This window comes from Pagrus major, chromosome 10 (genome assembly GCF_040436345.1).
Source record: "Pagrus major chromosome 10, Pma_NU_1.0".
Lineage (NCBI taxonomy): Eukaryota > Metazoa > Chordata > Actinopteri > Spariformes > Sparidae > Pagrus > Pagrus major.
Genome location: NC_133224.1, coordinates 6,755,469 through 6,781,217, shown reverse-complemented (window position 1 = coordinate 6,781,217; position 25,749 = coordinate 6,755,469). Strand labels below are relative to the sequence as shown.

Below are 25,749 nucleotides of genomic sequence, written 5' to 3'. Positions count from 1 at the left end.
TGATCGAGTCCACTGACCAGGTCAGTGTGTTTTTCTCTGCAGTGCTTCTGAGCCTCTGACCAGGTCTTCTTATGATCGTGAAATATGTATTGTTCATTGGATGACTTCTTGTCTTTGGAGTGAACAGAAAAACTTGCATCACCATACATGTCTTGAGGAAATATGCATCTTATCAAGTCATTCAGTCTTATAGCATACTGTTTTTTTAAGTATTACTGTTCAGGTGAATAAAGTTTGAATGTGGATTATTAGCTACATATTCTCACCATCATAGCAGAAGAATGCAAGCCTGAGACTGCATTTGTTGTCGTACCATTCATTATTAAGGATCGCCACACAGTTCTGTGGACCACTGTAATCATCTGGTTGCTTGTCAGCCCAAAACTCTTTAGTGACCTCCACCCCTGGCAGAGACCAGTGCCACGCCCTGTTGTCTCCTCCTGGGACCTTGTACAGCCCAATCCAGGCTTCCTCTGTCTTCTCTGAGTCATCGAGTCTCTGTCCGTCTTTCATGTCATACACTGTGGCCAGGTCAGTGTATTTGTCTCTGCAATAGCTCTGGGCTTCTTCCCATGTCTTTTGTGTTTCAATAAAGTGGTAGACGTGGAGGGGACACACGAAGAAGAGGCACTGACCTAAAACAATATGAAATACTGCAGTGTTGGAGCCGCTAACACAACAAGCATCTGTTTATTAAAGTGAAATCAGGATGACCCCGATCACACTGACTACTTACAGCATCCTTTCTTTTTTAAATGGGGCTCTGAGTCCATTTATTTTACTACTGCAGAGCTGGAAGTAAGATCCACTTACCCATCAGAATGAGCAGAACCGGACTCCACTGCATCTTTGCTCTGTTAGATGAAACTGATATGTGAGTGTGCAGTGAATAAAACACTTTTAACAGGTGTAGGGAAACAGTGAAACTCTTATATGTCCAGTTAACAGGCCTGAAAAGAAAAGAAAACCAGAAGTTAGATGCATTAAAATGTGTAATTTGACTAAAATACAGATGATAAAACACACTGAGCCCCTGGACAAAATAATAGAAACACCTGTAGAGTATCAATACAGTACAACAGTCCTGCAATTAATTATTTTGCTTGGATGTTTTTATTGTTCTGTGCCCTAAGATCTTACAAATAAAATGAACCGACACGGTTGTAAAGGACTTTGTAAAGGTGCACTCTGTAGTTTTTGGGGAAGGAATTTTAATCACAAGATGTTTGATGTCTGATTTTTTTTTCTATGTCAAACAAACTTTGTTTTTGTGACTGAATAAACAAACTGACCTTAAAGGACAACACAGTTTTATTCTGTTTTACTTTGTTTATCTTTGGCGGACTGTCATGATCCTGGTCTTTGTTGTTCTGTTATTTCCTGTTTTATTTTGAAATTGTGCCCTCGTGTGTTGCGTGTTGCTTTTCAGCTCCTCCCTCTGTGTGATTTCCCTCACCTGTCCTCGCCCCGCCTCACTCCACCTGCACCTCATCCCCTCGTTAGTGTGTCTGTATAGTCTTTGTGCTCCCTCTTGTCTTTTGTCTTGTCTTGTCTGTTGTCTCCTGTGTTTTCAGCCCAGCATCCTCCAGTGTTATCTTGCATTTCTCTGTTTGACCTCATGGTATGTACTAGTTTTTTGTTCCTTGTGTTTTCATTGATTTGTACTTATTGCTACTTTGCTTTTGTTCAATAAAGTGTTTCTGCACTTGGGTCCTACCCTTCTCTCACAATTGTAACACGGACCCTGCCACCTTTCCAGCTTTGAACAGTGCTCTGGGGACCTTATTTTCCTCTGAGAACCACTTGTTTATTCACTTATGGAAAAAAACTATTATAATATTACCTCATTAATATTGTAAATATTAACAATCTGAGTTTAACTTTCTTCTCCTAAAACTACACAGTGTCCTTTTTTAAAGGAAAAGTGTCAGATGGAAAGTCAGTAACTTTGACACTTATTCTGGGGACTTCAGGTTGCATTATTTTAAGACAATCATGAAAAATGGAAACCTGTGCTTTTACACTGTGTCCACACTCTTTTCTGTAGCTGATACTGTTTCTAATAATCTTGGCACCAGCCAGTGTTACCATCTCTCACCACCAGAGCGCAGTGTTGCACCTTGTCTCGTGCTCTACAGGTGGTTCCTCCACACAACACTGTACCATGTAAATGTGACTCTGTATTATTAAAAAGTGGACGTCAATGCAGAGTGTTTCACTTACCATTATATTTTTTCACAAGATACACTACAGATAAATGGGATGAAAAATTTAAGATGGATTACTTACACGTGTGTGTGTGTGTGTGTGTGTGTGTGTGTGTGTGTGTGTGTGTGTGTGTGTGTGTGTGTGTGTGTGTGTGTGTGTGTGTGTGTGTGTGTGTGTGTGTGTGTGTGTGTGTGTGTGTGTGTGTGTGTGTGTGTGTGTGAGTGAGTGAGTGAGTGAGTGAGTGAGAATCATGTTTAAATATGCAAATCAGTTATTGGGGTCTATTCTGGGCCGACACCCAGCCTCCGTCTAAGTTTTGTTGAAATCCGCTCAGTAGTTTTTGTGTAATCCTGCTGACAAACCAACCAATCAGTCAACAAACGGACACGGGGCGGAGACATAATCTCATTATTGGGGTTAATAATCCCAGTTATGTGGGATAATCACAGTGTTTTGATCTGACGTATTAATTGGGTAATAAAAACTGGACAGCAAGTTAAAAAACAATCCACTGATGAAACAACAACCCTCTGTACAGGTAATACCACTGAACGAGGATTGTATTTGACGGCATTATAGGGGTTTAAACTATTTCTTTATTTGATAACCGGCTGTCTTAACAGTTGATTATCGGTTAATCATGAATAAAATATGAAATATGTTGGCTGTTTTTCCATTAGAGTCGGCTACATTAGGACAGAACAGTGACTTAAATGATCAAATAAATAAATAACACAAAACAATCAGTTAAAGTTGAGCTAATATGGAAAATGACTTTTTTTAACACCTCCTGAACACATCTGCACTCATATTGTGCACATATTTAACAATATATACCAAAAACATTAAAAAAAAAACATTTCTATTGTTATTGATATAATCATCTTTAAAAATTAGCTAACATCTGTCACTTTTTAACGCCTGGCCCAACAAAATCCAACCCATTTTGAGGCCACTAAATATTTCAATTAATTCCTAAAACCAGTATTCTGTATGTTATCATTACATTTGTGTCCATATCTGATTGTCGATTTTATAAATATTTATTTGTATTAATCAATTAAAGACAGATCGATGAATTAACATCCCTGGTCCAAAAGGATTTAAAAACATACAAACAAGCTGTTGAAAACTTTTTAGTATTACCTGAAAACACTAATATCATTGTATAAATTTGGTTTTAAATGCACCGGGATGGAAAGATAAAAATGTCGACCCCTATACAGACATTAAAGGGGCAGTACGTAGTTTTGGAGAAGAAATTCAAACTTGGAATTTTAATATTTACAACAATACAAACAAATATTTATTTGTTTCCACAACTGAATAAACAAGCTGTTCTCAGAGGAAAATAAGCCACATATAAACAAAGTAAAACAGTATGAAATTGTGTTGTCCTTTTAAGGTCAGTTTGTTTATTTAGTCATGAAAACTAAGACAGTTTATTCAGTTTGTTTAGGCATGAATAAATCAGTCAACAAAGATCTTTCTCTTCTGATTAAGAGTCCTTCCCAAAAACTACATACTGCACCTTTAACATTAAATTTCAAATAATACAGCAGAGTCTCAACTCACCTCATCTGACATCTCTCCTGCTCTCCTCAGCTTCACTCTGCTCTGTCCTCTCTCCCCTCTGTGCCGATGGAGACGGCTCACAACACTTTATTATTCCTCTCACCCTCTGATGTCAGCATTTGAATATAAAAAAAACACAGACTCCAGATCTTTATCATTACCAGGAAACTGTTCCCCATTGACAAAAATAAGCCCTTTTATTGTGTATTGTGCAAACAAAATGCACATTAAACAAAATGCAGCTGGTAGAAATGATGTGGATTAATGAAGTTTGAAAGAAAAGGGCTCGCTACCATTATACCTTACCAATCATGGAAATGTTAGACGGGTCAAGTAGGTGCACTGCTGACCTTTTAAAACCATTAAAACGCTGAATGATGCTGTAGTCGCTGCATGTTAACAGTGTATTGCAAGACTGTCTATATCGATTGAAAACAAATTAATTCATCATTTCTGCCACTTGTCAGGTGCGTTAATTAACAATTCCTTATTATGTTAACAGAGAGCGTCATTGTTTCAGCGTTCTTGTTGTCTTTCCTCAGAACATATTTACAGGTGCAAATGAGTTGTGTAGAAATATCATTTCTAGGACACAGGGCCGATGCAAATAGCCACGGTCTGCTGGCTCTTTGCATGTGATTTTGCATCCCTGCTCACATCAGACAGTTTATTACTGTCACCTGAGAGGCCTGTTAACATGTTTCACCTTTATTATATCTACATTGCAAAGATAATAGAGAACCAGAAAGTCAAAACACAACTTTTGAACCTTCAGAAATGAACTCTTTTCTTCCAAATAGGGTAAATGATCACGTCAGGATGACTTTCTTTTGCACACATAGGCCTTTCGTTTATTTCTCAAACCACCCTGTCACTCTCTCCTCTCACGCACGCTCTCTCATGATCCCTGCCGGCATTATCAGATGTTTACATCAGCAGGTCATATCTGTCCAATAGCACAGCAACACACCTGCTCCATCACTAAATCTCCCTGCAGAGTCTAATTACCAAAGACATCCGGGCATGAGAATTATCACCTTTGTTGGGAAGTGAATGCTAGGTGGTCCATGAGTTTTTTTGTTTTTTTTATTTGTTAAGTGGTCCTTGATCTGACAAAGTTTGAGAAACACTGTTTAGACTGATCCCTTCCTGTATCGGTTCAAGTAGTCAAGGTTTTACAGACAGACATCTTGTCACGTGGGCACCTCTCGCTGTCTGTCGTGACTGTGTCATCGTCAAAACCTCTTCAGGAGAGCATCACACAACAAGAAACAAGTCTGAGCACCATTAGAATGCATAGCAACAACGCTATGAATGAGTTTTGGCTCGTTTACATTTCAGGACTTATCTGACCTGGATAAGTGAATGAAAATTGCTGTATAGAGTGCTACATTTTGAATGTAAATACACTTAATTGCTTTGTTGCTGAAAAAACAAGTCCTTTTAGCAGGTTAGGGTTTGATTTTTTTTTCAAATTCAGTTGTATAAATGCAGATAATTAGTAGTTTTGTTTTTTTACATTATTATATAAACCAGCAACATGGTGTAGAATGAAATGCTTGGTGGCCTTGCTGACCACTGTATGTAGTAAAAGCTCATTTAGCTAATTTCTCTTTGTATGTTACATTCCCTGTTCATATGATTCAGGAAATCAGACTCGCAGGCCTGTTGGGACATGACCAGAACTGGACTCCCTGAGGGCCTAAACGAGAGCAGATGTGTATATAAAGCCACAGAGGAAAACCCACCCTCCACACACTGCGAGGAAAATATCCAAGAGGTTTCAAATTCTGAGGAAATGGAGTTCAGGGCTTTGCTTCTGCTGACCATCCTGGGACTCTCGTTTGGGGAGCCAGGGTTTGAACAGAGAGATTACATGGATACCTTTGAGTGGCTGAAAGCTAAAGTCGAATTCATAAACAACTTGGAGGACAAACTGAAAAATGTCAGCGGATGGCAGAATGATGTCGACGCTCTGGAGGCCAGGCTCAACACCACCGTGGACGAGCTGACGAGACAGAAAGCTGAAGTGGACAGACTGAACAAAGAGAATGAAGGTACAAGATTAATAGTGATAAAAAAAAAAAACGCATTTGGATTGTTGGCATTGATTATGTTTCTTAAACTTGTACAGGCCTGAAAACGAGACTGAATGCCACAGAGGAGGAGATTGATAAGCTGAAACAGAGCAGCGCTAAAGGTAAATGATCAAACTTACAGTATTTAAAGATGTGATATGTAACATTTCGGCTTGGAAATGTCTAAAATGACAAGACATATAATATATTTTGTTGCGTTGCTATCCCAAATGTTTCCAACAATGTTCAAACCCGGAACTCTGGGTAACTGGTAAACTGCGTTTCATTTTGTCGCCTGTGGCTATAACTTCTGGAAGAGAGTCAGAGAGTGAGGAAGGAAGCTGGGGAGCGAGAGTAAACGTAATGTGAATAACAGTTTAAAACATTTAAACCCATTTGTGAACATTTCTGCCTGAGTGACATTTAGATTTCCATCAGCAATAGTGTTATAAACAATAAAGACAACAACTCCCATGATCCCACGCTGCTTAAGTCTGTGTGTTTAAGTTTCTTGGTATCCAAAGTCAAATATTTTACAACAAAACAAATTTGAAATTTTATATATACAGTAAATCTCTAAATATATATTATGATAGATCTGTGAAGAAAATGCTGTCTGAGTGTTCATTTCTAAAACTAAAGGTGCAGTTTGTTAAAATCTAAGTTGAAAAAATTTGAAAAAAACCCTCAAAATATCTAGTGACTGTGAGGAAATAACAATTCTGATGTTATAGCTACATATTGTGTCACAGATATCTACTGAAGTTAGCATGCTAACCAGCTAGCCTGGCCCGGCCCAGCCAAAGCTCCTGTGCCAGCGTTGTAAACCCCAACAGTCCCTTGGTACCAGAGCTGCTAATCCTTACCGCTAGCTGCACGGCTAACTAAGCTAACTAGCTAACAGCAGCTACAGTTACCAGCAGAATGACTTTGACAGGTCTTACGTATCGCACCTTTTTTAAGGGCTTTTTTAGAAAATGTATATAAAAGATGTAAATCAATGAGAGTTATCACCCTGAATCATACTTCAACTTTTATGATGTCTCCATGTAACTGTCCGTCCACAGATGCTCCTCAGATCGCATTCTCGGCCTGTTTGGCAAACTCAGGGGAGATTTACAGAGGACCCAGCACAGATAAGACTCTGGTTTTCAAAAGGATATTCTCAAACACTGGTGGTTATGACCAAAATACAGGTACAGGTCATTTTCATGTTACTACATATTGCTAAGGGTTTGCCACATTAAACTGCTTCATCAGAATCACATGATTGTGTAGTAGAAGTAGTTGTTTGAGATAAAATTGTTGTTCTTCTTGTAGACATGAAATGTCCTGAAGCTGTAAAACTCTCACACTCATGCTTCTGGTATTTCAAACAAGATCAAACAAAGAGGAAGAATTTGTGATACTGTTTGACTCTCTAGTGTTTTCTAGTGCTGGTTGAAGTTTAAAACTGCCTAATCACATTTTCCTTTATTGAGTTCTCCCATTCTTGCAGCCATGATTGTTCTGTTTCCATAGAGGTGCAGGATTTATTTAATGCAATGAAAAACATGTTTAAAGTGAATAAAAATCAGATGGAACAAAAAATGCCTAAAAACTGCTTGGAGTAAGGAACATCATAGCATACATTCCAGCTACTGTAGCCTTGAGTGTATATTCGGTTGATCTTTACAGATGATTCATTTATTAGTAATATTTAACTAATTCCCTTCTAAGTAGCTCTGCCTTCAAGAATTTGTAAAGAAATAAAACGTAAATCTACTTCTTATCCGAGTAACTCACCTTGCATCTTTGCTCTGTTGCAGGAATCTTCACAGCTCCAGTGAACGGTCTCTATTACTTCACCTTCAGCACCTATGGCTACAACACTCACGTAGCGGGGGCCATTCTGATGAAAAACGGCGTCCGTCAGATTTCGACCTATGATGAGATTTCGGCTGATGGCTCGGACATTGGCAGTAACTCTGTTGTCTTGCAGTTGGCTGCTGGTGATAAGGTGCACATCGAACTGTGGGATGAGGGCAGAGTGTATGACAACTGGAATGGACACACGACCTTCAGCGGCTTTCTTGTCTTCCCAGTGTAAATGATGATAATTTACTATTGTAAACAATAGTGTGAAATCTGTGAAATCAAGTCTTTACATTGTAGCACTGTCAGGAAGCATATACTGATACGATATCACACCGTATAGATATCCTGGCTAACATTACCTTCTCAATTTTCTAAAGATTATATAAAAATCTCAATTTACAGCAAAATGTCAATGAAAAAAACTAAAAAAAAAATCCAATGCATGTTTTTAATTTTCAAGTAGATTTTAATGCAAATGTAAATGTGTGAGCCTTCTCCATAACAATAAATGCAAAACAGTAAACTCAGTCAACAGTCACATTATCTCTCTTCCTTTCTCTGCACCTCCTGCAATGTCAACTTGTGTCCACCAGCCTGCCTCTAAATGCAGGGAAAATACAGTATGAGCAGCTCCCTCCTGTGTTCATAGTCGTCTATTGCAGTAATGCATGTAAAAAAAAACTTGTACTCATGTTTTGTTTTGAAAATAACTGACATGCATTCCCAAATTAAAAACCATTAACAGTTTTACCAAAGCACCTTTTGAAAACCATTTATAATTTGGAAAATACAGTATAGCACCAAAATGCATAACATTACATACATATCCTACATCTGGCATGACCTAAAGTTAATTCATTTACTATGCAAGATAAATTTACCTTGAAACAAACATCAAGTTGCTGAGAGACATACATCTTTACCTCATCAACAATGTACGAATGTTTGCTAAATCACAAGAATACCACTGTCATTAACATGCAGTGCAAAAATAAAGGTGCAATGTGGAAGATGGGTGATTGTTTATGCTTTCAATTGGTGGATGGCCTCACCCACCAACCCAAAGCATGTATATTTTTTCTAGCAAATATCATCCTCCAGAATGGCTTATTGCACCATTCAAAATTATTAAACTTATACAAAACAATGATAAAACTTCATTTTACAGGTACCCAAATTTGATGGTAAGTAGGTGGTAATTACCCAGTAACATATTTGAAATTTCTTTCAAATGATCCCCTTATTACCTTAATAACCTCCAAATGTTTTGGAAATTACCAAAACACTATTGAGTAATAATAATGTTCTGCTATTTTAATAAATAACTGGTATTTTTTTAATACACTTCCAGGAAACTTCCAATTGGTTTCAACTTAACCAATCATCATCCTGCTAATTCTGCTTCCAGCTAGTTTCTGTCTAACTTCCCCTCGGCAGGCCACTAAATTAAAGTGAGTTGTTGCAGCAACTTTAGATAATTCATTAAAGTACATTTTAAACCATTTACATTTTCACCCTTTTCTGTCATTTCAGCAGATCAGTCCAACTTTGGAACAATTTTCCTAAATGTCCATTTTTGCCACCATCAATTGCTAATAACCAACAAATACAACTTCATCATCAAGAGTCAAGGAACTAAAGTTACATTAGTTGGAAATTAAGCTGCAACAACTCACTTCAATGTAGTTGCCTTCTGAAGGGATATGCAGAAATGTATAGAAAATTAAAATGTAGTGATCAGCAGAAAGTTAAGCAGAAACCAATTGGAAGTGTCCCTGAAATGTATTTCAAAATTACCTGCTATTGATATTGCTATTAATTGATGCTTGTTAAAAAAAATAATTTTCAACCAATTTTGAGGTACTTATTGTGGTAGGTTGGGGGTAGTTTCAAAGAAATTCAAAACTCAATTATGTTGCTTCGTAATTCCCACCTACTTACCATGAAATTTCCGGACCTGTGAAAGTGTTACCATAACAACAGTCGAGTTGGTGTATGTCACCAGATATGTCTTACAATCGGAAGTGTTGTGGCAAACGCAGCAGACACGCACGGATGTCATTGTTCGGTCCCGGCATCTTGCCCATGTTCTCCCATCTCTGCGTGGTGGGATCGTAACGATGGACCAACTTTGTGTCCCTGTAGTCCTCCTGGGTGTATCCACCAAGCACATAAAACTTTCCCTCTAATACGGCACTTCCTGCTCCTACATGTGGCACTGGCAGACATGCGAAGGCAGTCCAGGAGTCGGACACTGGATTGTACACCTCACAAGCTAGCTGGTCAACAATATTTATGAGATTACCTGTGGTGATTCCACCTGCTACGTAAAGACATTCACCCAGGGTCTCCATGCAGTGATGAGCTCGAGGTTCAGCCATGTTTGCCAGGTAAGTGCTTCCTGTCTCTGGGTGGTACAGGAACATGGATGAAAGACATTGGTAGTTGCTGCTCAGCCCTCCGGAAACAAAGATCTGTCCATGTAAAACTTTTGCTACATGGGCACTCAAAGGCAGATCCAAGGGGCAGGCAAAGCTGGAAGAGAAAAATACATTTAATATCTGAAAATGTAAAATTAGTTTAGTCTGAGACACAGTGTGACATAATTGAGGATTTATGGAAAATAGAAAAAAGTTTCAGGTTGTAGTGGCTAATGATAATATGCGTTGATAGGGTAGTCTCAAACCACTCTTTGCCACAGTCAGAATTATCTTACTGTTCACACTTATTCTGTCCTTTCATCACCTTGGAGTATTCAATCACCAGCTAGCCCTCTCCGGTTTCTAGCTAAGACTTAGTGGTTGGCCTGTATCTTCCCCTGCCAAAACCCTTTTATCTCCTATCTGTCCTCCTCTAATCCCTACAAATCTACACTTAATCTTCAGCCTCTCAACAACTCTAGTTAATTTTCTTTAAAGCATATTTATAGTCATGTTTGTTTCAGGCCACGATTCTGGACAGTCAGCTTTCTGTATACACTGAGGGTCTGATCTTGTAAACAATGTTGGATTTTTCCACTGCATCTGATTTTATGTTAATGTAAAGTGTTTAGCAAGCAAATTATAATGTCTGGTAGCAAACACTTTTAAAAATCAATATCCCTTCCAACGTACCTCCAAGAGTTTGCAATGGGGCAGTATCGTTCCACACCCTCTATATAGTCCAGGTCACAATGACCGCCGATTGCATATATCTTTCCATCCAGCACAACCACGGAGAAAGAGCATCTCTTCTCCTGCATTTCAGCTAGTCTCTCCCAGCTGTTTTGAAGGGGGTCATACCTACAAAGAATGGTAAAATGAGATGAGGGTAGAGACATTGAAACATGCCTTTAAAGCTGTAAATGGTTGTCTTTAGTTGAGATCCATGATTAGCCTCTCTCACCTGCAGACAGAATTCAGGGTGTCGTCGGTGCCATAATACTTCTTGCCTCCGAACACGTAAAGTTGCCCTTCGAGTACAGCCACCTCATGACTGAACCTCGCTGGATCTGGCATCTCTCCCAATCTTCTCCACTCCATGGCCTTTCTAATCCCTGTGTGGTTCTGTAAGGAATTCCCAAACCAGAGTTCTCTGCTGATGCTGCGGCTGCCCAAGTCCTCAAGGGTCTGGTCACCTCCAATCAAGACCAGACTCTCTTTCGGCAGATAGATGCGGCACTGACTCTGCGGTGCAGTCTCGTTCGAGCAGAAATCCTCAAACACTGCTTCATAGAGCTCTGCCAGGCTGTGATCAGACCACATGTTCAGAGACTGGACCTCTTTGAATTCCTTGAACGTCATCAGAGGAAAGTGGATGGTTTTCATTAGTTCTTTAGCAAGCCTCAGCCTTCTCTTTGGCTTTGCTTGAATCCATGCCACTACTGCTTTGAATACAACAAGCTCAGATGGAACACAGAGCGAGTGACTGTTCAGGTACCTCAGGAGCTGCTTGGCCGGCAGGTCTTTGAACTTTGACGTGCACGCCACCTTTTGGAACTGCAGCAAGACAAAATCTTCCGCAACCTCAAGAAGATGCTCCATCTCATAGGCCTCAGCGAAAGATGCAACATCGAGGCAGGAGTGAGGATTTATTTCTTGTTGCAGGAAAGTAAGGCACATGGAGAGGGCAGGTTGGTACTGGAGCTGGAGAGTGGTGGTGGTGATCTCGAAGGCACAACTCCAGCTGAGGGGGAGGGCCCCACTGTAGGAGCAGTCAATCAGAACCTGCAGCTCTGACGCCAGTAGGAAGGGAAGGGTCACACAGGGCTGAAGGGACTCCTTCATCCCCAAGGTGAACATGCCGCGGAAGAAGTCACTGCACACAGCCAGAATGACTCTGTGCACTGAAGGGAGGATGGTAGTAAGTACAGTTTAAACACATGATAATCGCAACAATCCTTTGTTTTCTTTTACATATATCATGGAACATCTTTCCATTAGGTATTGTTAATTAGATCATTATTGCAACTCTTGAACCTAGGTTAAAGTGGAGATGAATTATGTTTATGTTTTGGAATCTATGTTTTGCCGTGTTTTGACGGGAAGTTGGGGCATCTCCAGACGTGTTTCTGGCAACAAAAGAGGGTATTTTTAAGGAGATCTTAAAAACTACATATTTTCAATGACAAGTCAGGATATCTCCTGCCGTTTTTGTGCGACAAAACTGAGCATTTTTGACGGAAAGTCCTAGCATCTCTTTCCGTGTTTGTGGCAGCAAGAAACAGATAATGTTGACAGGAAGTCAAGAAATCTGCTGCCATTTTTGTGGGAATTTTTGATGGGAAAGTGGGGCATTTCCAGATGTGATTGTGGCAACAACACAGGGTATTTTTAAGGAGATTTTGACATGGAGATCTCCAGCCATGTTTGGCATCAAAAACTGGATATTTGCAATGGCAAGTCAAGACATCTCCTGCCGTGTTTGTGGCAACAAAAACAAAGGCAGGTGTTTTAAGCTAAAACATGATCTTTTCCTAACCCTTACCAAGTGGGTTGTTTGTTTGTTTTTTGCCCAAACCTAACCAGAGCATAAGCACAGTCTTGTCACATGATCAAATTGAAAATTGAACCTTTGTTGCAACATAAAGAAGTGTAAAGTTTCAACATTTTGCTAACGTACATTGCTGACATTTATTCTAGCGACTGAGTTGACTTTTATGTAACTGTACATCTCAGTGATGTTCTACTCACCATTAAACGATCCTCCAAGAGCTTCCAGAATGACATCACAGCCCACTCTGTCCATCCACAGCTGTTTGATGGACTGGAGACTGATCATCATTTGATCTGCAGCTGACGGTCTTTCCTCTTTCTTCTGCTCTCCAGTTTTTGTGGACTTTTCCTCTTCCTCTTTGCAGAGATCCAGCACCCTGGGGGCACCCAGTGTTTGAGCCGCAGCCGTAATCTGGTTCACAGTATCCTTGTTCAGACATGATATGAGACCAATGTAGGCAAACTCCACAACTGCCTCTAATCCAACACGATCCACCTCTGGACCCAGAGACAAGGTCCACCTGTGGACTCCTCTATCTTCTCTTTCGTTTTCTACATTGCTTCTGCTCAGACTTACTCGGATAAGGGAGCTGACAGCTGCCAGGACAAGGGAGTGTACGTGGAAACTCTTCCCATCGTCTGTGCTCAAAGTAAGATCAGTGAGAAGGGATGAGCTCCTGAACTCCGTCAAGGTGCTGAATAAATCTGTGAGGTAGGCTTTTTTGTAGTAAATCTTTACCACATCCTCGTCATTATTGTCTTCGTCGTCGTCCGCTGAGAATGCTGCTGCCTCGTCATCTGTAGACTCGTACTCTTCAAGCTTTTCATGATCATCTTGAAACTCTTTGTCTTGAGTTATGCAAGATTCTGTGACTGTTTCTTCCTCGTGTGTTGACTTCTCACATTCATCCTCCTGTTCTTTTCTTTCCTCAATGCAAGTCAACTCTCCTGAGAGGCTATTTTCACTCCTCCACGACTCTCCAACAGGATCCTCCAGTTCCTCAAGATCATTGTATTGTTCTTCACCAGCTCTCTCTTCATCCTGCGTTCTTTGAAAGTTGTAAAATTCATCCTCAGATCCCGTGAAGTCAGAATCTTCATTATCGGATTTAACTGAATCTTGCAAGTTCTCTTCCTCATTGACCGTTTCATCTTCTTGGCTTGTACTTTCTTGATTTTGCCGAATGCTCTCATCCTCAGTTCTCAACTGTTCTCTGAACTGCTCTGCCAGGTAATTTCCAATTTCATCCTGTTCCTGATGCTCCTCATCCTCATCATCTTCCCCCTTGACCTGCTCTTTTTCACTGTCCTGTCTGTCCTTCTCCTCATCCACCCTCACGTTGAACTCCTGTTCTTCTTCCTGCTCATCCTCCACTTCGTCTGCTTCCATCACTTCCTTTTCCTCAGCCTCCTCATTCTCTTGAACCTCCCACTCCATCTCATTCTCTACTCCCTTCTCCTCTTCCTCCACGTCTTCTCCTTCCATTTCTCGCTTCTCCTTCTCAGCATCCACCTCCTTGTTTTCCTTTACCTCATTCTCTCCTTCTCCCTCTTCCTCAATTGCTTTAGCTTCCTTTATGTCACTGTCTTCCTCTTCATCCTTATTTTTGTTCTCCTGAATCTTTTCCCCTTCTTCCTTCAGTACCTCTACTCCCTTCTCCTCTTCCTCTACGTTTTCTGTTTCCATTTCTTCCTTCTCCTCCTCAGCATCCACCTCCTTGTTCTCCTCAACCTCCCTCTCTGCCTCAGTCTCTCTTTCTTCTTCCTCTTCCTCCATTTCTTGAGCTTCTTTCATGTCACTGTCTTCCTCCTCGTCCTTATTTTTGCTCTCCTTAATCTTTTCCCTTTCGTCCTCCAGTTCCTCTGCTTCCTTCACCTCTTTCTCCTCATCCACTTCCTCAAACTCCCTCTCTATCGCATTTTCTTCCACTTCTTCCACATCCACATTTTCATCTGCTTCTATCACCTCTCTGTCTTCCTTCTCATCTCCCTTTTCAACCTCCTTAATCGCCCTCCCTACCTCATTTTCTCCTTCTTCCTCCGTCTCTTCCCCCATAGCTCCATTTTTTCCCTCTTCCTCATCTTCGCTCACCTCTTCTTCCCTACAGTCCTTGCTCTCTGCCTCCTCTCCCTGCCCATCATCCTCCTCTTCCTCCTCCTCATCGCTCACCTCCACTTTACTCCAACGGCTCACCCTCTCCCTCCATCTCCTGCTCCTGTTCTCCTCCATCCCGCTCTTCCATTCCTCCCACTCCTTGGAGTACGGATTAGATACTGCCATTACTGTCCAGTATCACTCTAATCTGCACTAATCCCTTTAATCCCTCAAAACAGTGAGATCACTTACTTTTTGCACTGTTTATGAAGAAAAATGCTCAGAGAAAATGATGTAGATCCACTAGGAATCGACTGTTTTGGATGTTGCTGTGGCTGTTACAAGGACCTTTACCTCTTTCACTGTCTGCAGACACCAGCTGTGTTGTCTGTTGCTCCTCCTGTGTCTCTCTCCTCCAACTGTATGTGAATGTCTCAAACATTCACAGTGGTATGACGACCCATAACCAAACAAGCTGCTATTTTCAGTGTACTATGTCACGGGGTAATAGAAATTCCAGACTGCTTTGGCTGTCGAAGACACAACAAAGGTTCGTCATGGGTTGATGAGCTAAATATATGATGTTTTTTTTTACTTTTCCACAGTTAGATTGTTTTGTGTCCTATCCTTTCCTGTTTTGAGTTTTCTTTTTTGTCATATATCATACACAGGCCATGCAATTTATCCTTTTTTTTAAAAAAATAACTCCACTTTGCAGTGTTTCCCTGCAGTGATCACCTCTACACTTCTTATGTTTTTACTGTAAAGATTGCAAGCAAGGAATAAATAAGGGAATATTCTAGACCTGGAGGCAGCTGGACCTCTGCCCATCCAACTCTGTGAACCAAGACATCTCGAGGGGCCTTGGCATCTTTATTCTGGACCATATGACTGTGGGATCAGTATTAAATGCCAAGAGGGTCACATTGCTCTTCCACGTCCAAAACAGCGGAATCTGGGTCAAGGATTGAGAGGCTTGAGGGGAAGGAGGAGGCCAAGGGGGCAACAAAACAACACCATTTACACCTGTCCCCTTTGGTGCCGACAGATAAGCAAACGACTGGTTTGCGTTCTAACCTTGACTTTAAAGAGCAGTTTCACTGGTCGCAAGTAGCTGACAATGGACCTTCACAAATATGCAGTCTCCTTGTGTTACCACATTGTTCAAATGTTGTTGGCAGGTGGATTGGGTTGCATGGGTTGTTAATCCACAAGTTTGTTTCTTAAGTCCTTACTAATTTGCTGCCTTCTTTAAAGGTCCAGTGTGTAGGATTTAGGAGTACTTATTGGCAGAAATTTAATATAATACTCATGATTATGGTTTTATTTGTCGATAATCATCTGAAACCAAAAATTGTTCTGTTCTGTTCTGGACCATAATTTACTAAATGAACATCATGCTGTATTGAGGAGGACTTGAAGTTAGCGATTGAGACCATAAACTCATTAGGAAACTGTTTACTGAGGTAATAAATGAGTGACCTTTCCTACTAAGTATGGCACTTTGACATTGGCTCAAATTTTCAGACTTGGAAGCTCCGGCCATATTTGATACAGTCATTGGTATGGAGTATCGTATCTGCCCCAGTGTCAATTACAATTTCTGTTATGTCTGTAAATTGACTTATAAGTTAAAACTTGTATCGCCATTCTCATCCATGCATATTGCGATTTTTTCTGTTGCTGAATGTAGTTGATGACCCATTATTATTATTATTATTATTATTATTATTATTATTATTATTATTAGAGTTTTATAACCAGGATATGCTTTAGGTGGGCAGTTGCTTGTTCAAGGATCAAATACAGATTCAAGTTAGTCCCATTAACTTCGAGGTAAATCTTGATCTTGCCTTCAAAATGCTGTTTAATAACAGCGCTTTGATCAATATCAATAATACAGGACGAGTTTCTATTGAAATGCTTTGAAGTTGAAGCACTGTGAGTGGGTGAGTTGGAAATGAAACTGGTGGGCAACAAAACACACTCCTACCTGAGGACACAATGACTGTGCTCTTTTCACAGCCATTCACGTGTGAGGCATCACACAAACACACACACATGCTCACTGCACATACATACATACATACAGGGAGGCTTAAACAGGCAGACAAGGCAAGTGAGTCAGATTGCTATTCAACCCCACGCAGAAAGCGAAGATGAATGCATTTAAATAAATTGAGACCTTGAGTCAAATATTTTTACATTTCGAGACGTTCTGAACTAAATGATTCCTGTGTGTGTTGTTGCCTGTTCACAAAAGCCTTTTACAAGGGGAAAAGTTGTGATTTATACAGCCACCGCACAGCTCCACTGGATATTTAAGAATAAAATAAAAGTAAATTACAGAAAACAACTTTTCTTGAGGTCCCACTTTGCGAAAACATTAACAAAGTAGACAGATGTTTGTGTACAGATGTGCAGATGTTGCTGAGTTCACAGAGTACAGTGAGTGTTTCGCTCTGGGCAGCAGCTCACAATCTACTTATGAAAAGTCTGTTTCCTCTGCAGTGCTGATTGTTACCATGACGACGCACGCAGTGAGAGGAGGAGAGAGTGAAGAGCGCTAACCTCGTTATGGGACCCCCCCCACACACACCCCTCCACCCCCCAGGCCCATTCCTCAAGAGCAGCAAACACTGCTGGGATACGAGGCCTTACTGCATTTCTTCTTCTTCATAACAGGAGAAGAAGAAGAAGCAAAGCCTTCACTCTTGTTTTTTTTAAAGTCCTACGAACACTGATGTTCTGAAATGTAACCCATATAGAAAAACTTCAGGGAGTAGTTCGACATGTTGAGAAATGCCATTTCTTTCACTGCTGTTGTCTTCAAAAAAGGAAGCTTTTTTGTCAAAATACAATCTAGTTTTATTGAACTTCTATGGCCCCATGAAACACAGAGGTGAACATACACATGGAAATACAATGTAAGATTTAAGACAGGCAACACAACAGGCTGGAAGAGAAAAAAGGCTATTAAACATTAATCAAATAACTCATACTACGGAAGCATATCGGTGCCACAACAGAAAAAGAAAATGGATCAGTGTCACGTTATAACGTGAAAAGTTAAATTGTTGTAAAAATGTGTTTTCCCATTATAGCAAGATATTTTCACATTATTACAAAATACAAGCGTATTATGTCATAACAAGAAACTTTTTTTACCATATACTATTGATATTCTTTAATTGAATGTTTAATGTTATAACATGATGACGTAATGCATTTCACGTTATAACAGCTGGCATTGTTATAAAGCATATTTTGCTATTATATTATCAAAGATAAATATTATAAAAGATGAAAACAAGAGTTTATTGTTATACCAATATGAGTTGGCACTTTATAACATGAAATGTTTCATGTTATAACAAGATAAATAGTGTATCGTAATAACAACTCTTGTTATAACAATGTACTATTCATCTTGTTATAATGTTAAATGTTTAAAGATATTGTAATGTTATAAAAACATATTTTGACGTTATATTAGCAAAGAAAAATACATTGTTATTGATAAATATATTGTTATAACAAGTAGAGTTTCTCATTATGTTTGTCTGATGTAATAATGTGAAAATCTTGCTATAACAGTTGTTATATAAACAATATAACAATAAACTTTCACGTTTTAAAGTGATGTCGATCCGCTTTTTTTGTTTTTCTGCCGCAGTAGCAATATGGCGCCATATCATACAGAACAACCTAAGATTTGAAATCAACATTTCTCTACAAGGATGCAAGCAACTTCAGTGTGGTGTGAAAAAAACCTTTAAAAACATACAAAAACAGCATAACATCAAACATATAGTACAGAAAAGCCACAGCACAATGGCTTTTTCCAATTATTTCCAATTGGAACAAGTAGCATGACTGATTGTCTAGCTTACTTCTTTTCTTAAATAATAATTTATAAATAGAAAACAACATAAATATTATTAAACATGACAGCAATGTCTAAACTGTGTTTAAATTGCTTTAAGATAATTAAGTTTCACTAAAGCTCGTTCTATCTCGAGGTCGGCTTATTTTACTAAAAACATACACAAGTGAAGCCGGGAAAAAAAAAAGAAGGATCCACCTGTTTCTAAATCAATCTGCAACAAGTAAAATAATACATGTAACCCTTATTAAACCAACAGATGTGCTGTGGATTATACACGATGGGCGCTGTATCTGATCTCTCCTGCTATTGCTTTTAAAATTAGATCATGCTCTATTTTAGAAGTCCCTGCATTCATAAAAGTGTTTTCCTTTGAGAGAAAAGGGCGAGGGCCAAGAAGGTGACGACAGTGCCAAGGAAATAGGAAACAGCAGTTAAGAAGCCGTGGTAGGAACAGGAGAATTGCATAGTTCAGCAGCTTCATCTTTTTATTTTCCGCATTTTTCCTATTGAGCCTGTTATTTTTCCTTTTTGAGTGTACCTGCGCAGCCCTGAAACCTTTCCCCCCCCCCCCACGTATCACTCCTGTGGCTCGTTAGAATAAGGAGCGAGACGAGAGGTCTATTTATACCAACGAGGGGGTGAGAAAGTGAGACGGAAGGTGAGATTTTATGAGGCAAAAGCAAAGCTCCGAGTTGATGTTGTTTTCAGCTTGAACAGAATTCTGGATGTAAACGGTCAGAGAGCGGTGAAATACGAACCGCTGCCTCTCTGGTTTTCCATCGAGCCTTAAAGGATACCGGCCCCTAAAAAGTCAAGCTGTTTGTAATCTTTCCACAATGTGTTTCAGTATATTCTGAGAGGAAAAAACATAACATAACTCTTAAATATGGAGGGTCTATTTGAAAATCTTTAAAGGGACAGTTCACCAAAAAACAAATGATACATATTTTTCCCTCTAACCTGTAGTAGAGGAGGCAGACATCTCCAAAACTCAGCAACTCGCATCAAAACAATCTAGATACATGAATAGCTCTACAGGTAAGAGGAAAAATGTGCATTTCTGATTCTCGGGTGAACTGTCCCTTTAAGCTAGTCGACTATGTTGCGTAAAGCACCATGTTTTTGTCGCCGCTTTGTGCTATCCACTACAATGTGGGAGTTTTGGGACATTTTTGGGAATTCTGGAATGAAACTATCCTCTCGGAAAAGGAAATGCCGGGTCAAGCTCTGGCCCACGGGAGAAAGAAAGACATGATGACGATGACGAGGGAGAGGGAGAGAGGCAGCAGGAGGAGGAGGATGAGGGGGAGGGGGAAGGAGGACGGCCACAGAGACATGAGACATCTGGAGCCTCGGGGCACTTCCACTGGACTCTTTTGCCCCTCGACGTTTGGCCGGCAGATGACCAGTGGCCTGACCTGTGATATGCTCTCCTGGAGGACAAATAGGAAAGAGATGAGATGAGTTTGACAAGTCCATTCCATCTCTCCTCTCAAGCCTCTCTGTTGTATTAAAGTTGTGCCCGTGTGAGCAGTTGTACAGGATTTAATTAGCCTTTACATCGCTGTGTTTTTACCTCCAGTATGGTCCTGCTGTGTGCTCTGTCAGGACTGAGCCTGAGGTTCCAGCGATGTGACCTGTGGCTCCGCCCACCGTCGTCTTCACTCTCGGTGGTGTCCTGCCGAGCTACCCGCGGGCGCTTGCGCCTCCTCGAGCTGATTCGCTGGAGAGAACCTGGCTCCTGGAGTCTGAGCCGATTAATTAAAGGCACGAGGTCAAGAATTGCAGCGAATATGCATGTGTAATGCTGTGTGTTTGTGCACATCGAACCTGCAGTCTGTGTCCTCTATATCAGCATCTGCATCGCTCTCCCCCTGAGGGTCGGACAGTACGCACTCCTCCTGCAGAGAAAGGAAACATTAAATATACGATACGTAATCAAAAGCATAAAAACAAAATGACAAAAGACAAATACATAATATGCTTGATTCTGTTGTAAAAAAGTACGACCAATATTTTCTTTTTATGAAGAATGCAAAAGCCTTTCATACACACACCGTCCACATTTATTGAACGGGGGCTTTTATTTTGTAGTTGCTGGATGAAACCCCCAGTGAATCATCATCGACCGCCATTATTTGTAAAAACCAAACACAACACTTGATGATGGCATTTTTCTGTGTGAGTGTTTTCATGCGTCACTTTTTGTGACCACCATTGTTACTGAGCATTACTCAGCTGACACCTCTACACATGACTAATGAGCTCAAAGACAACTAATGTGATGGTCGCTTTCCATTGCCTGGTTGTCCTTAGTATCTCACATTCAATTATAATTACTATTATCCACACAGTATCGCTAACTGATGAGCACTGTGTAGATACAGGGAGGAAAGTTACTCTCGATCATTCACTCATTCAGTAATTGTGTACTAGTGACAATAGGGTTGTACATTCAGCCTTATTGAGTCTTATTGACTTCTTCTTTAATCACGTTAAATGATACTTTTTTCCAATATATGGTATTTTTAAGGTTTAACGACTGTTTGTGTCTCGATTATATTTAACATTTGAGAAGTTTGGCTTAAATGAATAAATGGACAAAACAAACAATACATACAGGTGATTATAAATATATATTGTCACTTTATAGATATATCTATATCTATATATAGATATATATATACATATTTATGCAGTATATGTAATGATATGTAGGCCAAATGTTAAGCATAAATTTTACCATTACAATTTAGACGATCAAAGGAATATTTAACATTTTGGCAATTATGCTAATTCTTTAATTTTTTTTAGCTGCACCCGGGAGACAGTTAGCTTAGCTTCAGTTAGCACAAACACTGGAAGGGGAAACAAGTAGCCTGGCTCATTCAGAGGGTTTAAAAAAAAAATAGTAACACTTTGGCCATCAATCATTAATAAATTGTAAGTTTATTGTTAATTAAACTTAAGTTAATAGTTATTTCACTGGTAACATACAACGAAATGCTTTATAACCATTTATTAAGCAGTTGTGAAGGTTTATAAACATCAGTTGCAACTTTATAATGTTTATAGATGAACTGCACAGTACTTTTTTAAACATTCACAACCTATTGTAAACATCACTTGAAACTTTACAATACACAGTTGCTTAATAGATGGTTTATAAATCATTTCATTGCTTGTTAACAGTAAAATAACTATTAACTTAAGTTTAATTAACTATAAATATAACATTTATTAATGACGGTAATTATAAAATGTTACCAAAAATCTGCAACACCAGTTGCATTGTGGTTTTACAGCAGATTACAAGCTCTTTCTTGGCTTAGCTTACTCTAAGCAAAGCTAATCATCTCCTGGCTGTTGCTTCATTTTCACACAGTTACAGAAACATCCAGTATTTTAGTTTTTTAGAGTCATTATGCTCAAATTTTGAGCTGCTGAAAATTATATCAGTGTCAAAACATATCATCAGCTTGAGCCTGCATTTAATGAACCCAGGTATTACTCATGTATGCCTCACATGCTGGAGCCTTGTTATGGGCTTACAGAACCACAGCTGCCTGCCAAAATAAAAGCCAATACTGATACAAAAACCTTCAGACTCTGAATTGCCCGCGCACATATGTCGTGCATTACCTCTGTGCCGTATCCCTCGGAGTACCTGGTTATCATTACTCTGTTTTTACCACAGTGTTCACACAGGAGTGTGTCCTGAGCAGACGGGGAAAGAAGAGACAGCGTTAATTGTTCGTTAAATATAACTAATAGACACCACGGACAGCTCCTTCAGAACATACAGTGAAGAACACGCAGACAGCGGCAGGGACACAGCGAGGTCAGCAGGAAGTTAAAGGCATGTATTTAGAGCACGATTACAGATGAAGAAACACTCTGAGCGATGGATGGCCACAGACACTTAAGTGGGAAGCCTGAGCACTCACCGGCGTAGGCGTGTGTGCTTCTGAATAAAGTGTACAGGGACCGGCCTCGCACAGACACACTACATCCACCTCTCCACAACTCGCCCCCATCTGAGACAGCGAGACAAAGACAGAGAGAGGATAAACAACTGTGATCTGTTGACTTGTGTGAAGCTTCTCGTCCCTTTTATCTTCAGCCAGCAGCATATTAACGAAGTCAGTTGAAAGGAAAGGAGGGATGGACGCCAACTTATATAATGTGCAACAGCATCGTGGAGAATGAAGATGGAGATATTCCTTTGGCTGACAATTATGTTCACGATCGATTAATCTGCCAGTTATTTTTCATGAGTAATTGTTCATTCCCCACACCAAAATTGACGTCTTCACATTGCTTTATTTGTCCAAGGAACAGTCAGAAACCCAAAGAATCTTCATTTACTATCACATATGATAGAAAAAAGCAATAAATCCTTACATTGAGAAGCAGGAACCAGCAAATGTTTGACAAGAACGACTGAAGCGATTCATCGATAATCAAAAACAGTCGATCGGCTAGTCGTTGCAGCTCTGCACATCACAAGCAAAAGTGTTCCTCCATCCCCGTCAGTGGCTCAGTGGTGAGATTTTAACCTTTACCCACCCACTCGCCTTTCAAACCGCTTGAAAGTGGAGGATGGTTAAGTTACGAGGGCTGACAAATCCGTGTGACTCAGTCATAGAAGTAAATAACATCAGAGCTATAATTAAAAAAAAAAGGTGGTTTGTGTCCCGACCACCGGATGTTCCAGGTGGATGTACTGTATCTAGAGCTGCAACGATTAGTCAACTGATCGATTAGTCAATCGCCAGAAATACATCATTTTATCACTGAAGTAATTTCTCATTCAGAAAAATGGCAGAGGACGCCGTTTTCAGCCTCTCAAATATGGAGATTTCCTCCTTTTTTTCCTGTTTCTTGACAAATCTAGAAAATATTGATGCTCTATCGTTAAAAATAATATCTACGTGCAGCTGTGTGATATCCAACTTTGTATCACAAAATGTGATTCCAAGCCTGCTTTTTCTATCATATGCACATTCCCCCGCGGTACGCAGGTAGCACAGTTATAAATAAACGACCTCACCTCGCAGTCATTGTCAGACGTCTCTCCGGAGGAAAAGAGGCCGTGGGAGTCAGATTCCCTCCGCAGCATGACCTCTGACCTGGCTCACACGCTCACATAGACCTGCCGGGGCGCAGACACATGCAGGGGAAGTAGCTCAGCAACGTTAACTGTTAACTTGACATAGAAGGATTGATGTTAAGGAGGCTTGTTTATTGTTTTTACGAATAACATGAACCGTTTAGTAACAATTGTGTCTCTTAGGGCTGGGGAACATATTGATATGATATCGTTATCATGATATGAGACTATTCATCTTAGATTTTGGATGTTGTTATATGGTGATATAGTATTAACGTTGTTATTTCATGGTCAGAAAAGCTGCATTATAATAAAGTGATGTCATTTTCTTAACTTACCAAACTGTTCTACTAGTCATTATATGCACATTACTGATGATTATTTATCAAAAAGTCTCATTGTGTTAATAGTATGTGAAAGTACCAATAGTCAGATTGTCGCCATAACAATATCAAGTGAAAATATTGTGATATTAGATTTAGATATGTTAGATAAATTGCATGCAAACAAGAACTTGCCATATCCTCAATTGTTTAAAAAATCAACAGCTGAACCAATGAGAATATTTAGTGGCACTTGACAGCCCTGTCTTTTTAGAATTGTAAATTCCTGGAATACTCAAGTAACATACAAGTACCTCAAAACTGTACTTAAGCAAAGTACTTGAGTAAATTAAAGTACTTAGTTACATATTATCACTGGCAAAGAAGTAGGCCTATAATCACGCATATTCACAAACAAATACAGTCATTGCTTACAAATTATAAACCCTTTATAAAGGGGAAATAGTTTGAAATATTAGACTTTTATTATGTACAGATATGTGTATAGGTATATATAGACATATACATATATACATATATCTATCTATATAGTGCGGACACTGCTATAGTAGTGTTTACTATATACACACATATGTATGTATACATATATATATATATATATATATATATATATATATATATATATATATATATATACATATGTATATATATGTATATAGTAAAAGTCAAATATTTCGACTTGCTCGAAAACTGTTTGCTATATATATATATATATATATATATATATAGCAAACAACTTCCCTTGCCAAACTATACAGTCATTTCTTATTGTTATGTTTGACCAATAACACTGAATTACTCAGTAAATACATCACTGATTTAAAAAATATTTTTCCTCAGAAAGTCTAGATTTAAATAAAAAAGTAATGTTTTGAAAAATAAAATGGTCAGAATATAGTTTCTTTCTTCTTTTTTTTTAAATGAACAAAAAAAATCAGCCTTTCATGCTCAGCAATTAAAGTTATTAAACTTTTTTCATTGATAATTTCGGGTAATATTCCTCCAGTTCCCCTGCAGCTGTGCCAGTGATAATGGTGCATAATCCCACTTGTCTGTGTGAATAAACTCGTCTTGGTTCAAAGAACACTTGGTCCAGATGATGCTGTCTCGATCAAGTCGCGGGGTCGTGCTGTCAGAGATTTGTCATCACAGCATCTCACTGTAACATCTGCTCAGCACTGTCCGCACTCCCATTACGTAATAGCCTCCGACAGTCAATGCTAAGTTTTCAGATAAAGATGCGAGGGGAGAACATGCCGTCACCGTCCAGAAACCGTGTCTCCTCATGACGTCAGACACGTCAAACTAACGCCACACACACACACACACACGCACACACACGCACAGAAAGCGAAGAGAAGTCTGGATTTTAAGCCATAAGAAAATGGAACAGAGTGACCCGCTTTACCTCAAACGCATCCTGTCCGCGGACGTGGGATGAAGCCATGAAGAGTGTGCGGGGTGGTGCGTTCAGGGGATGAGCAGCAGGACGCGGCGGTGCTTCTCATCGTGGCGCGGGGAAGCCATGAGCTCGCGCTGCTGCTGAGGGTTTGACATTGTAGCAAATCCTCCGCGTGATGTCAGCACGAGCGATGACGGGCAGCTACAGGCAGGGAG

At 39.7% G+C, this 25,749-nt stretch overlaps 3 protein-coding genes across 3 annotated transcripts; 1 reads left to right on the top strand and 2 right to left on the bottom strand.

Moving 5' to 3' along the window:
* The first annotated feature begins 1,528 nt into the window (after positions 1-1,528).
* LOC141003885 (uncharacterized) lies at positions 1,529-8,245 on the top strand. Its single transcript, XM_073475359.1, has 5 exons — positions 1,529-1,621; positions 5,431-5,840; positions 5,918-5,983; positions 6,929-7,057; positions 7,670-8,245. Exons 2-5 carry the CDS (start codon positions 5,459-5,461, stop codon positions 7,948-7,950), a joined length of 858 nt encoding a protein of 285 aa, XP_073331460.1. The 5' UTR covers positions 1,529-1,621; positions 5,431-5,458; the 3' UTR covers positions 7,951-8,245.
* Positions 8,246-9,730: 1,485 nt separating this feature from the next.
* On the bottom strand, positions 9,731-14,747 carry LOC141004091 (uncharacterized). The gene is made up of 5 exons (XM_073475587.1): positions 14,492-14,747; positions 12,890-14,359; positions 11,103-12,042; positions 10,832-10,999; positions 9,731-10,253 (listed from the first exon to the last, which is right to left on the bottom strand). The coding sequence occupies exons 1-5, from the start codon at positions 14,745-14,747 to the stop codon at positions 9,731-9,733; spliced, it is 3,357 nt and encodes a 1,118-aa protein (XP_073331688.1).
* A 2,890-nt stretch (positions 14,748-17,637) lies between these two features.
* Positions 17,638-25,749, bottom strand: LOC141003813 (uncharacterized). The gene is made up of 7 exons (XM_073475278.1): positions 25,541-25,749; positions 23,729-23,830; positions 22,623-22,712; positions 22,318-22,392; positions 20,506-20,576; positions 20,252-20,423; positions 17,638-20,108 (listed from the first exon to the last, which is right to left on the bottom strand). The coding sequence occupies exons 2-7, from the start codon at positions 23,795-23,797 to the stop codon at positions 19,896-19,898; spliced, it is 690 nt and encodes a 229-aa protein (XP_073331379.1). The 5' UTR covers positions 23,798-23,830; positions 25,541-25,749; the 3' UTR covers positions 17,638-19,895.